The sequence below is a fragment of the Lepisosteus oculatus genome, chromosome 10, assembly GCF_040954835.1.
Source record: "Lepisosteus oculatus isolate fLepOcu1 chromosome 10, fLepOcu1.hap2, whole genome shotgun sequence".
NCBI classification, from domain to species: Eukaryota; Metazoa; Chordata; class Actinopteri; order Semionotiformes; family Lepisosteidae; genus Lepisosteus; species Lepisosteus oculatus.
In genome coordinates this window covers 19,692,364-19,706,454 of record NC_090705.1, presented here as the reverse complement: position 1 = coordinate 19,706,454, position 14,091 = coordinate 19,692,364, and the positions used below count along the sequence as shown (strand labels likewise).

The following is a 14,091-nucleotide window of genomic DNA, read 5'->3' as shown; positions in this document are numbered from 1 at the left end:
CTGCCACAGTAATATTACAATGGTTTTAATTTTGTGTGAAGATATTACCCCAGTGCACAACAGATCAGGTGGAAAAAATCAAATTGAATTAAGAACCAACTGAATTAATAAAGGGTGAAATTAGGAAGACCGGATTGTACTAACCCTGAGTAGTATTTAGAGAGTACACCAATATTAAAAACAGGAAGCCCTCCTGTACTTTCCTTGTCAGTGCTGGCTAATCATTTCTCCTCTTTCAGATCCAGGTGAAAATTTTAAAGAGCAAATCATATCACATTTGCTTCAACAACCCAAAGGGTTTTTACTTATAGATACTTATATCTCAAAACAGGTAATTGTCAGGGTTATGGTGAAGGTTTAAGATCATATAGTCATTCTAAATGCTAGATATAATATTCATTTGCTCTTAGCATGTCAAACACTTGCAGTCTGTGGTTACTAAGCTTAACTTTATATATAAAAAAGGCTGCATTAGTTATATTATGGTTCTGTCTCCATAGCCAAGCTTTGTGAAACTGCCAGAGGTTCATCATTCATCCCTATAATATATTTACACATACAGTAAACAGTACATGACAAAGGTGCTTGTGTTATTCTGACAGGATAGTGTATATGTATGAATGCTAGATTTGTAATGTATTCGTGTAGAATGACCATACTGTGTCAAATGAGCTAACAGCTGCTTCTGTAATTTCACCCCTGCATGAGAAATTGGAGATCTTGTTGCCTAATTGAATTCCCTTAAATGACAGAAAGATATCACCCATACTGATATTAATTATTGTCTCATTTTTTAACAATATTTCTTACATCATTTGGATTATAAATAAAGTAAAACAAAACAAAACAAAACAAAACAAAACAAAACAAAACAAAACAAAACAAAACAAAACAAAACAAAACAAAACAAAACAAATCAGTGTTGTTGCCAACATCTGGGGTCTCCATGACAATTCCATCATCATCATGTGGCATCACAACTTGTCCCTCTTCTGATGTCATCGGAACCCTTGACATGAAGGTTCCAATCTTTTAAAAGCAGAAACCCAGAGGTAAACTGGGCATTTAGTGTCTGGCTACCATAGTAAAAGGATGCAGGCTGTGAAGAGTCTACTGGCAGCTTTTGGCCTCCTAGTGTGGGGAGGGCAGTTTGCTAATGAAAAGAGGGTCCCAGTCTCTGTAGAGCTCCGCTTGGTGCCCACTGAGGCTGAACTGCTGATCAGACAGGAAGAGAAGCTGTGGGGGCTGGAGAAGGACAGACAGGAGACTGGGCAGCTCACAGTGGAAGACACACTGGTAGGAAATAGCAGGCTCTGTCAGGACAAATATTATATTGTACTGGCTGACCAACATCTCTTTCTGATTCAAAGGCAGAGTAAAGACAAAATACAAAATAGCACGCAAAGCAGTTAAAATACTATCTTGATAGATAGACTTAATTTCTAGGACAAATTACATTATACCTTATTCTGTTTTCCTAATATTCTTAGAATTTTCTGATTTTATCTACTCAAATTTACTATCTTTCTTGCAGATTCAGGTCAACAACAGGAAGGGAGAGGAACCCAATGGACCAAAACTGGCCTTTGACCCCAAAGCTGCCGCCAGTGCAGCCCAGGGGAAGAGCTCTGAGAGCTGGGCCCAGATGATCAGGACCCTGGACCCCTTGTCCACAGAGACAGTGAGGGCAGGCTGCCGTCTGTGTGTGGAGTACAGTGGGCTCCTTCACCTCCTGTGCTGTGTCCTGGTCTGGATCAAGAGGCGTCTCCCACTGAAACAGGTCATTGAGTCAGTCTGGTATAACTGCACCTCAGTTTTAGGTACACAAATAGTTCAATCAGTGGACAGTCGTCCACTCTAAGGCACATGGTACAGAACTGCACAAGGGGAACATGAGCAGGCAAAAAATGAAAAACACAAAACCAGTCCTTTTTGTTCTATTGTCTCCATACAGGCTATAATATACTGGCTTTGCTGAAGTCAAATTTAGAATAGACCCCTACTGAGTTCAGAATTGTACTGCCTGATTATAGCCCCATTCTACACGTTTCAATCAGTTTTGCCCCAGATTAAGTCATAGAAGTCGTGTGTACTCAGGGACATCGAACAGAGACGGCATGTGTTGAGTTGAGATGCTGTTTCTTTCTCAGGACTGTGTAGCCCAGAATCGACCCTGCCCAGGCTGTCTGTAGAACTGAATGATCCTCATACTCATGGAAACACACACAGGATACAGAACAGGACAGGATGAACACATGACCCATCCTTTTCATGTTGTCTTCAGGGCTTCATATCTGCTAAATTATATTGGCTTTACAGAAGTTATGTTTTGAGTAGGACCCTACTGAGCCCAGACTGATACTGTCTATAACCCCATTCTACTAGTTCAATGACTTGACTTCAAATTAGATTTGGCCATGAAAGAGAAGAGTACTATCTAATATTTGTATCTTTGTGCTGCAGAATCGACCCTGCCCAGGCTGTCAGCAGAAAGAAGAGAGGGAGAGACAGAGAGCTACTGGATACTAGAGCCCCACCCCTCACACCCAGCTCACACAGCACACCAAGAAGATGAGCAGCAGGGGGAAGGGAACATTCTAGATTGACCCTGGGTATCAAGATAGGTGCAATTTCAAACTTCACCTGTTTCATGTCATTACCTATTAAAGATGTTTTACTTGTTTAACTATATCTGTTATGTTCTCTTTTGAATAATATAACTTACAAGAACAGAGTGGTTGAACAGAGTCACATCATTCAGGTGGGTGCTACACATTGGTGGTGATGGAGGGGAGTCCCCATTTCCTTTAAAACACTTTGAATGGAGTATCTAGATAAGTGCTATATAAGTTTAAGGATTATTACTTTTTATGTACACAATATTTAGCTACTGTATGTGGATTCTTAATGAACTAGCACCATACAAGTCCTCAATTCCTTGCTCAACACCCCGTCTCTCTCACTGACGTGTGCCTCACAAGAGCCCAGGGAGTTGACATTTATAGGAAGAACAAAAGGAAATCCTTCAAAAGAGTTTCACACAAGAAGTAACACTAACATTAACTTGACATCCAGCAGTGTTTGTTATATGTTTAGCAGCTGCCTTCATCCAAAGTGACTTACAAAATATTCAATAATACATTAAATATGTGAAAAAGAAATAATAAATTCAGTAAAAAAAAGAAACAAAATGGAAAAATACAAGTGACAAGAAAATCAGAGACCTGTGGCAGCCAGGATAGACATATACATGTTATATATTTAATTGGCATAGGCTAATTTAAAATAAGCCTAACCCTGTATCTTAGTTACAATTAAAGCAATATAAACACAACTAAGTCAGTAGAATTAATAGCAACCTGACAACATCTGAAAAGTTTTCATAATTTGTAAGGTGCAAAAGCAATGTAATTAGATTGTTGTTTGTCATTTTCTCTAGTTTTCTATTTATTTATTGCAACACAAAATGTATACAATATATACACAAGAGTGCATATAACATGAACAAGGATACTTGCATTTACAAAAAGATTAAATTAATGAATAAAGATAAGGTACGCCTAATTATCATGTTCATCCATTTAGAAAGAGTCTGGAGATATGGTTCTCTAGCTTTTTGTGCATGGACGTAAGATTTTCCTGGGAAACAGACCGCAGCGAGATAATCAGCACGTCGTTCGCAGGAATCATGGGATAGCTGTGGCTCTTTCCGCTTTTAGTTTGTGTTTCCGGGTGACTGTCTAGGAGGTTGTTTTTTAGAGTAGTGTGAGTATGTGTTGGAATTTTTAACGAAAGGTGGGAAGATGAGCGACTCTCCCGTGCATGTGTCTCCATCTCCCGAGTTATCCGAGAATTTGCAGGCTCGGCTGCGGGACCTGCAGGAGCTAAGCGAGTTTGTGGACAGCTGCCGGGACCAGCTGAGCGGCGTGTTTGCGGCCCTGGGCTGGAGCCAGGATACCGGCGCGGCTGGCATCCAGGTACAGGAGCTGAGGTCTCCAGATATTGTGCAACACTGGTGTGTGATTAGCTGTGTAGATGTTTAAATAAACTCCGAAATATATTACACGAGCCTTCCATTAGCGGTTGAATTTACCGCCTGTTAAGTGATGTCGTCCATTGCGGTTCTGATCTTTGTTCGCAGACGGGTATCGGTTGTGCTTGTGTATTTTCAGGAGCCGATGACAACGTGTCCGTATGATCCCCATCACCGAGTTCCCGAGAGGAGCCTGGAGAAGCACCTGGGGAGCTGCCGGCTCAGCAAGATGGGCTACTGCCGGGAGGAACAGGTAACACAAAGGTGGTCTTAAAAATACGGGATTTTTCTGTGAGTCTGGTCTAAGTGTCCTAGTCCCGTGGTAAAGTTTATTGATCTGAGAACAATCAATGTGAGGTTCTGTTTTTAACAGAATGAAGTGCATGTGAAAAGTAAAGTCGATGTAGTTTAAGTGTGAAGGGGGTAAATGACACAAAATTCTGATGCCCAGAAGTACAAAGCTGGGGCTAGCCCAGAACATGGAACTGCATGATATGGTTGGATGTAACAGAAACTGGGCTTTTGTCAGTCTCACTACCTGTATCATTAACACCGAAATGAGAAGCTGGTGTTAAAAAGTGTCATCTGTTCTTTGAAGAATAGCAACAGATCTGTTCTGCTAAGTAGGGTTAGCATACTTTGGCCCTATTGTCCTAGTTATAACTGATGGACAGATTCCAAAGTTCACCAGGATATCTTAGCTGAAAAATATAGCCTTCTGTGAAGAAGAATACTACTGTAACAGATGCAGTATTGTTAATGAGCAAGTGGTTTGGAGAACAGAAACATTAGTGTATTGGTTTGGTCATCGCTGTCTGTAATGGCATATTAGAGGTATGAACTGAGGGAAGCAGATCACAAGTGCAGGACACAACTTGGGGAAGCTGGAGAGGTTCTGCATGGAATGCACTCTAATATCCATTGGGAGTGATAAGTTCTAAGAACCAGTTAAAGTCCGAGACGCTGGCTGGGTATGAGTAAATCTCATAGAGGAAGATCAAACATTCAGAAATACTCTAAGAATAATTCTTTTCTACAGGTGATCTGTTCATGCATCTACCATTGAAAAAATCTTAATGCTTTTTGTGTTATCAAGTTTGTTCTAATTTATCAGTGCCATGGAAGAGTTTGAAGACTGCTGTATGACATCAGTCAATCAAGGTTTATTTATCAGTGCATGAACAGTACAACATACAGCGATGTTGACAGCACAAAAGCTGGTGGTCTTGGTCTGTATACTTCTGTATCGTTTTCTGTATGGTAGTAGAGAGAACAAGTTGTGGTCAGGGTGACTGGGGATAGACCTGGCCTTCTTGAGGCACCTAACAGAGTAGATATCCTCGATGTTCGGTGGGATGCAGCCGGTAGTGTTTTGAGCCAGTTTCACCACCCTCTGGAGTACCTTGCACTCTCAGGCGGAGCAGTTCCCATACCAGGCAGTGATGCAGCCGGTTAGGATGCTCTCAGTGGTGCACCTGTAGAAGTTGAAAAGGATGCGAGATGGCACGTCGAACTTCTTTAGTCTGCGGAGGAAGAATAGGCGCTGCCTTGCTGTCTTGGCTACGGGGTTGGTGTGGTGGGTCCAGGTTAGATCGTCTGTGGTGTTGACACCTAGGGATTTGAAACTGTTGACTCTCTCCACTGCGGACCCGCTGATGTGAATGGGTGCGTGGTCTATTCCTCGATGCTTCCTGTAGTCCACGATTAATGCCTTAGTTTTGCTGGTGTTCAGAGAGAGGTTGTTGTCCTGGCACTCACCCTGTACTCAGACTTATCACCGTTTGTGATCAAGCCGATGATCGTTGTGAGACCTCTTGCGTAAGACATCTGTTCTTTTACAGCTCTGTAGCTGAGGTTTGTGATGGTAATTCTAGATGGTGTCTTCTGACAAAAGGCCAGTGGTTAAACAGCTGAACTATCCATTGATTTGTTTTGTTTCTGACTATTTTTTTTCAGGATGAAATGTACGATCCCTCAGTTTGCTATGAGAAAGCAAATGTGCCATCTGTAGTCATTGGTGAGTACAGCAGCCTTTCAGAGTTAGTTGTGCAAAAGGAATACCAGTGCACTGTTGATATATGGTGTACTGTACTCATATTTGCAATCTTTATGTAAGAGCAGTTTTTAATTTTTAATGACCTGTTTTTTCTTGCCAATCCTGATGCGTAGAACAGAATGCTTTAGTTAATGAGTATCATCTTTTCTTCTTCATCAGATCGCCATTTGCAGCAGCAGATAATTGAGCAAGCACGGGCAAGCGCCCCTCTAGGCAGAACGGAAGACCTGCACTCTCAGAGTAAGAACATCTGTGTGTCTGGGGCATGTTGCTTGTGCTGTGTTCACAGATAGAAGAAAAGGTGCTGCTATATTTTCTGTGTTAAAATTTATGCTTCAAATATTTTAAATAATTTTGTCAGCACTTGATTAATGATCAAATACTGGGATAAGCTCTTGCCGAATTTATACAGTAGGTGTCACTCATGAGTAGTAAGAAGGGCACAGGAGTTGTCAGCATCTGGACAGCATACTTTGTTTTTATGCAAGATCAGATTCAGTTAGCACAATATAAATGGTTATGTTTTAAAAAAGTAGATTTGAAGCCACTGTCTTAGAGAGACAACATACAGTATGATGATAATCTACTGCAGTTTGTGAAAAAAAATTAAGACTACCTGTTACAGTAAATAGTTTATTTTCTCTGTTTTTGTTAAGTCTTTAGTTTCATTCAATTCATTCTGCATAGTGTATTTATTTGTAAAGTCAATTCAATTGTTTGTTATTTCTGATATTCTTTTGTTGATTTAAGCTATTTTCCGAGTCCTCGACAGTGTCTGCCTTTTGTAAACAAAAATCTCTTTACAGGGAAGAGTGAGGTTTCATTATGCAAAGTGTCCTGTGTCAGCACCTGATTTATCTTTGTCCTTATATTCTCCTTTCATCTCTGTTTCTGTTTGGCTGTCGGCCCAATGGGATGGTCATTTTCAACATTTTTTTTACAGAAATCTTAATTTCCAAAAGCAATTTCTGCTTAAACACAACACTTTTTTTTCTAATTTGTGAGTATGTCTGACATGTGACGAAATGTTTCAGATGTGCAGAAATGACCTTGGCAGACGTTAATCTAAAGTGCTGGAGAATTTTTCATTTTGCACATGCAGGAACTAAAAAGTAATCTTTGAATAAGTATCTATAAGTATCTTGATATCTAAACAAGAAATGAGAGTATTGGATTTTTTCACTGTTTTGCGCAGTGAAAGAGATGTCTCAAAAAAATAAAAGCATAGATCTAATCGTTTTAAGGTTTAATCACTTAATACAGGAGGAAAAAAGACATTAGACACTTTATACAGATGGGCTGTCCCCTTTGCACAGACAAAAGACACATTAGCTTAAACAAAGAAATCAATTTTAAAAAGGATTTTGTATGGCAATTTTTGAGGCTTCTCCTAAAAAAGCATGTCTGGAAGGAGCAAGCCTGCTTCTGGAATAGTTCCCCACTGAAACAGCAACAGAGATACATGGGGGTGCTTGAATGGATACTGTTTGAAATGCAGAATGATCCAAGTGTGCATTTTGTAAAATATTTTTTTATGAATGCCATAGAACAGGAAAGCCTTTCTTATTGGTTTATGGTTCCGCTGTTCAGTGTTATCACTTTATTTTTTTGTCTTTTTCAGTAACAGGGGTGAGTATAAAGAGGAATTGAGAACTAGACTGTTCTTCTCTCATGCAGGCTTGCCTGTGTACTTACAGTATCCTTTAAAGATGATATCCTTTCAAACAAATTGTGGGTGAAAGGCAGTGCTGCTTCCAGTGCAGGCAGGAGAGATGCGAGGAGCTCAGACTAAAAGAAGCATTGTGCTTTGAAAGTGCCAAGGTGCAACTCCACTCTGCAGCAGAGCCGTAAAAGTCACAGCACACTGCTAGTAGGAGTTACTGTGAGCCTGAAGAAGCAGAGGTCAGAATATCCCAGATCAGATCATACAGCATGACAGCATCACTGAGGAATTTGAGATAATTATTAAAGGCTTTTATGAGACAAACACAAAATATTCATATATTAAATCATGTTTTTTATGCGAGTATTAATTCATTGGCAAAAGCAGTAACATCCATCATTTGTGAGAATGTGCTGGCCTTGCTCTGTCATTCACTGTTGATAGAAATCTAGTCAGTTAAGAACTCTACATATGCTCCCCTGCCACAAAAAAACAAAGGAAGATTTTTCAGTGAAGTGGACGCTGGGTTTATTTAATTGGATTTATATCTGAAAAACATGTACCCGCCAGCTTTGTGTGAGTTGGGGAAAGGTTTGATAATTTTTTATGCTTTAAAAGATCCAGTTGATACAATATTATTCTGCGAGCTGCTGTTTTCCAAAATGCAGCAGTATTTCTTCCGATGTGGAACTCTACCTCTTCTGTGTCATTGTCTAACCTTAACTGTAAATTATATTGTTAGACGATACTGTTTTACCAGTGAAATCGCTTGTGGGTTTATTGATCTCTTAGCAACCCCACACATTTGTGAGAACCTGCTTATGCATTAGATTAAGATTTAAAAATGTTTAATTGACTGTCTGTTATTAATTTACTATAAAATAAGGTACTGTGGAATGTTAATGAAACATCCATAGATGCATAGTAGTGGTTGTACTAACCTCATCACTACTGACTGTGGATATGTGGATTAACATTCTATTCACTGCTATAATGTATATAGTATGTGGGTAAAGAAATATCTACGGTGTTATACTCTAATGCAGAGATGTAGGGGAAGAAGATGACAACAGTCTCTCCGGTTCAGGAGAAAACTTACTTTTCCGTAAGGGCTGTAAATGAGGCAGTCAAACCTGAAACGGCAAATGTGATGGCTCATCTCGGTAAAAAGGCACAGTTAACGTGACACAACTGTCTCAGATACACCATGTTTTCCATAGAAGTCCTGCTTCAGGGTTCATGCAGAACTCTTTAATTGTTTTCATACAGAGGCTTCCAAGTATATAATACTTCCACATTTAAGGGACCTTTTCCTCCAGGCTCATTTCGTAAAGCTTTAGTTTGCTTTTTTTGGCGGTGTTGATGGCCTTTCTGTTCCCTGCACATTCAGGGTAATGCACCATTCCCGAAACATCTTGAAAACAGCTTGTCATTGCTTACAGGTTTGTGCTCCCAAATTGTTCAGAGGTGTGAACGCACTTTGAAAGCACGGTTAGCAAATACACGGCCAATAGTATATTGGTAACATTTCAGGAACACAAGTTTCGGATTGCAAAAGGTTTCTTTTGGTTAAACTAGCCAAGAAAGTCATGATTTCTGTGAATCCCATGAATCGCACACTTAATGTTATAGCTGAATTCAGTCAATGAGCTGTGTGTCTGAAAGAAAACAATTTAAAAATTGAACTTCAGCTTGCTATGACAAAGCAAGGTTATTCCCGAGACTTCAAATCACAGAAATAAAGTGATAAACTTGGAAAGGCCACGCATAAGTCATGAATTCCTCTTTTTTAGGAATAGTAACTGTGTTTGACTTTTTACTTGTGGTCCAACATCATAAGATCACAGATCACCTGTAGTTTGCAAAGGGGATCGGGGAGATGCACAAGACTTCTCTGTGCCTCTTCTCCCCCTCTGCCCCAGGTAAAGACCCTGTCTGTGTGCTACAGGTGAGTATTCTACAGAGGCTGCCGATGTTCCTCAGAATCACAAGCACGCTCTCTGTGACCTGACTGTGGCTGACCGGCTGGCCATCTATGACTACGTGTTGCGAGAGACAGCCCAACAGAGGACTCGTGCAGAGGTGGCTGAGAATGATGACCTGTATGTGGATTTGGTAAATAAGCTTAAGAAAGGTAAGTATTTTTGGAAAGTCCATTGTGATATTTAGAAGTGGCCACAAAACTTTGTTGGCTTCTTTCTTTTCACATACGGTTATTTTCCATTTAAAGAGGAGCTTTGCTAGCTGCTCTCAAGCCTTCTCATATCTTCATATAACAGTGTGGTTTATTATATGCATTGTGGTAGCAACCTTTTGTTTGTCCTCTAAAGATTGCTTCATTAAATCCCTTTAGATGATGGCCAGAACGGTCCCAAGTCACACCTTGAAGTTCTTGCAGAAATGAGAGATTATAAAAGGCGGCGCCAGTCTTACAGAGCCAAGAATGTTCATATAACAAAGAAGTCTTACACAGAGGTAAGAGTTCCTTTCTTGTCCTTGATATGGGATAGCTAACGTTGATTATCTCTGATCATTTAATCTTATGCCACAGTAATGCTGGGCATAATGTTTGTGTTCCATATGAGCAGGTAATCATGTGTTCATAGTAACAGTAAGTATTAACTTATTCACAGGTGATCCGAGAGGTGATAGATGTTCACTCTGGAGAACTGGCCAGACTGTGGCAAGAAGACAAAGAGATGTGCTCTTCAAAGCCCTCGTCACACAGGTACAGACACCTTAATTTAAAGCACAGCTAAGGGTGCAGATAAAAAGCCTTTTAATTTATTATACCCCTAACATGTTTGTGTTGACAGGTATTGCTTATAGCGAGAAATAACTTCTATAAAGTTTAACTGCAAGATGCAGTTCACTGCCAGTCACAGTTTCTTACAATCTAGACACTGTCTCTGCACATTTCCTGTCAGTTCACATCTGTATTGATAATGGCTGAAAAAGGTCTGTGGCAGACAAAACATCCATCAATTTCCTAACTGCTTTATCCAATCCAAAGTTATGGGGAAGCAGGAGCCTATCCCAGCAAGCAGTGAGCGCAAGGCAGGATAGATCCTGGATGGTATGCCAGTCCATCACAGGCACATACAGACATAAACACACATGCACCAGGGTCAGCTTTCTAGAAGCCAGTTAACCAACCAGTATGTCTTTGAACTGTGGGAGGAAACTGGAGCATCTGAAGGAAACCCATTCAAACATGGGAAGAACATGCAAACTCCATGGAGTTAACACCCCAGGAACTGAACTCACGGGCCCCAGTTTATTTCCTTTATGGAAACTGAGGTTCTGTTTATATAACCTTATATGACATAGGACCCCATTGCAGTTTATCTTCATCTTTTCCAGGCGGACATCTGATGCTGGCAGATCAGCCTCTGTGGAGTCCCGGCACTCTCCTGGGAGCTCCAGAGACGCAGAGAGCTCGCGGCGCCGGAGGAACCTCAGCCGGGAAAGAGACAGAGACTCCCGGAGGAAAAGGTGGGTCAGCATCACTAGTGTGCGGAATAATAGAAAGTGAAGTCAAGGGTTTTAATCTTGTCTGCAAGCTTATGGACATTAGAGATGAGGCCATTAGTCAAGTCTTGCAGTTTTGATGGGTAATAATTTACATGATTCAACAAAAAGTTTTCCAACTTCAATAATCCAAATAAGTGCTTCACTCAGATAGGAGACAAGTACATTCTTAGTCGTGGATTATTCTGTGAGGATGCGCACCCTGCAATTACTTCTCAAGCCACCTTCTCTAAACCTCAGTTCATTTAGTCGTTGGCTATTTACGAGAACATATTTGTAATTCTAATTTAGATCCATTCCAATGAACAAAAAAGCTAGCTATATTGATCCTGAGTTTAGCAATTGCATAAACCAAAGTACATCTTTTTACAGTCTGCTGTAGGTAGTTGTACTCAGCAAGGCCATACTTTTTAGTCTTGAGGACAAGGAGTATTGAATATGCAGCAAGTCGCAGCTATCTAAACTGTAGATGACTAGAACATAAGAACAGAGTTTATATACACTGTTACCTTCTTCAGGTGAACATTTTCCTTCCTTTCTTTGTGGAATTAACACAGCTCCACCATTTAGAGTACAGAATGAGCAATGTTGTTAAATGAGGTTTTGTATCATGGTGTACTTTTGTTTTATTATTGTGGTTTATGTTAAATGTTTATGAGCTCTGCAAGTACAAGGTAAATTTCCTTAGGGACAAAGTTTAGTTCAATTCAGGTCACTTGAATGGTTTTATATTTATTGGATAACAACATTACTGCTCCAGATAGAGATGCATTGCATCACTTATCTGACACTTGGTAGTATGTGTTTGATAAGTAGTTTATGAATTTAGCTATTGCATACATTGCAAATTAATGCATGTAGTTATAAGATGCTCTCTGTCTGGTGAAGGGATCTGGAATCCATGAGGCTAAAGCTGTTAATATTGTTCAGAACTGGAATTCTGCTCTAATCTCGAGGTTCTGTTCAGTTTTTGTGATTGGTAATGAGACTGTGATTTCACTCACTATTCTAAAAAAGATATTAATGCTTTACATAATTTTACTACATTTGAATTCTGTGCATTTTGAAATCGATGATAAAAATAATAATTTTAGATTGCTAGATTGTCTTGCTTGGTGTTATCAGTCAAGCTCTGTGATCATTATTTACTCGATTTTCTCTCTTAATTCTGTATCATGTGTAGCAATTAACATGCATTGTAAATGTGCAATTACAGTTTAATTGTAAGCAGTGAAAGACATTTACTAAACAGGTCTCTGTAGTACAATTAAACAATGCATACCTTGCTTTGTACTTTAAAAAATGTTGGCATTTTTATTTAATTTTTTTTAACTTATTTTTCAGAGAATCTCGCTCCCCAGATGAAAGACACCATGACCGCAGACGAAGAAAATAGATCTAAGTGGAGAAAGTATTAACATTTGTGTATAGTGAGATATACAGTGTTGGGGAAAGGACTGTCACAAAATGACTTTATTAAAGAACCGTGTTGAGACTGACAGGAAAAATTTCAGGAGTTGTGAGTCAGTCTCTGGAAGGCTGTGTTTCAGACGAAGAAAAATTGCAGGAATAGTAGCCATGTGACACTTTATTAGAAATAGACTCTTAAAGTCCTCCTTGAGTCTGATAGTAATCATCTTTTAAATTGGTGTAGTTTTTAATACGTAATTCTTCTCAATTAGACTAGCAAATCCACGGTAAAACTTAGTTGGAATTTCACTTGTGGATAAATCGGCATTATTGGTATAACATCAATATTTTTCAAAGAATCGTTTGCCTGCTGATTTGTTTTAAAGTGAATGTGAGATAGACATTGAGTTTTATGTTGCTAACCCTAGGTCTTGCTGTAAGAAACCGTGTATGCAGAAAAACAGCAGGAACAGCTCTGCATATAACTAGTCCTTTTCACAGCAGCTCCAAATCTCAGGAATGCATCTCGCAGTGTCAGGGTGCCATGCGGGTGTGGAATCTGTTTTATGCAAAATCTCCTGTATTCTGTGGCATGTCAAGTTTCAGGGAAGAGGAGCACTTTTCTCTTGACCTATTTTGTTTCACATTATTTTCGTTTACAAATATTTCCAGCACAAAGTACTCCTCTTTGCAAAACCTGGGTATGCTTCTTTTTTTATTGTAATCCTTTCATTGTTTCAGTGCACATAGATCCAGAGAAAATAGTGCACTCTTTCTGTGCTTAAAATCTGCTCATGGCAGGGGGTGCTGATATAAAGAGAGATTTAACAATCATTATTAATATTTATTACGATGCAATTCCTGCTATTGTTTGATTATGAAAATGCAATAAAGAGCTATTGGTGTCAGTACAAATTCTGTTTTGGTCCTCCTTTTTAATAGGCAACACGGCAATACTTTCTCAAAGCAACTGGATCTTTGTAATCGATGGGCTTCATCATGTCCTGTGACTAAGAGCTGACAACTAAGATGTCACAGAACTCATAATTGAGTCTGGTCTCAATATGCTTTTTTTTTTTATTCTGTTTCTCCCGAAAATGATAAAATTGTAAAGCAGACAACTTAATTTTTTGTGTAGGGTAGCTGCTTGACCTTTTAAAAGTTTAGAGATCATTTCTTGACTTTATGTAATATATAAATGTCTGTCCTTTATATATGGAAATTACAGCTCTTTCATCCTTAAACTCCCACTGCAATAGCTGTAAGTGGTTGCTGCAGTACAAAATTAAGACTGGAATAATCCAACTCCCCTGTAGTACTTTAAATATCATGAACTCGGTCCTTCCTTTCCATAGGCTTGACATTAATGGGGAAACAAAAGTGGAAGGAATGGCTGTC

General features: G+C 39.5%; 1 protein-coding gene and 1 long non-coding RNA gene across 2 annotated transcripts; both read left to right on the top strand.

Annotated features, from left to right (window-relative positions):
• Positions 1-1,051: 1,051 nt before the first annotated feature.
• LOC138241462 (uncharacterized) lies at positions 1,052-2,187 on the top strand. Its single transcript, XR_011190690.1, has 3 exons — positions 1,052-1,296; positions 1,535-1,780; positions 2,166-2,187. It is a non-coding gene; the product is annotated as an uncharacterized lncRNA (long non-coding RNA).
• Positions 2,188-3,669: 1,482 nt separating this feature from the next.
• snrnp48 (small nuclear ribonucleoprotein 48 (U11/U12)) lies at positions 3,670-13,608 on the top strand. The gene is made up of 9 exons (XM_015357138.2): positions 3,670-3,977; positions 4,173-4,286; positions 5,990-6,050; positions 6,249-6,329; positions 9,701-9,886; positions 10,106-10,227; positions 10,386-10,480; positions 11,116-11,247; positions 12,628-13,608. The coding sequence occupies exons 1-9, from the start codon at positions 3,804-3,806 to the stop codon at positions 12,677-12,679; spliced, it is 1,017 nt and encodes a 338-aa protein (XP_015212624.2). The 5' UTR covers positions 3,670-3,803; the 3' UTR covers positions 12,680-13,608.
• The last annotated feature ends 483 nt before the right edge of the window (positions 13,609-14,091 follow it).

Coding starts and splice junctions, on each gene's coding strand:
- snrnp48 (XM_015357138.2), top strand. CDS start 3,804: ATGAGCGACTCTCCCGTGCATGTGTCTCCATCTCCCGAGTTATCCGAG. Junction 6,330..9,700: donor GGAAGACCTGCACTCTCAGA/GTAAGAACATCT, acceptor TGTGTGCTACAG/GTGAGTATTCTACAGAGGCT. Junction 11,248..12,627: donor AGAGACTCCCGGAGGAAAAG/GTGGGTCAGCAT, acceptor CTTATTTTTCAG/AGAATCTCGCTCCCCAGATG.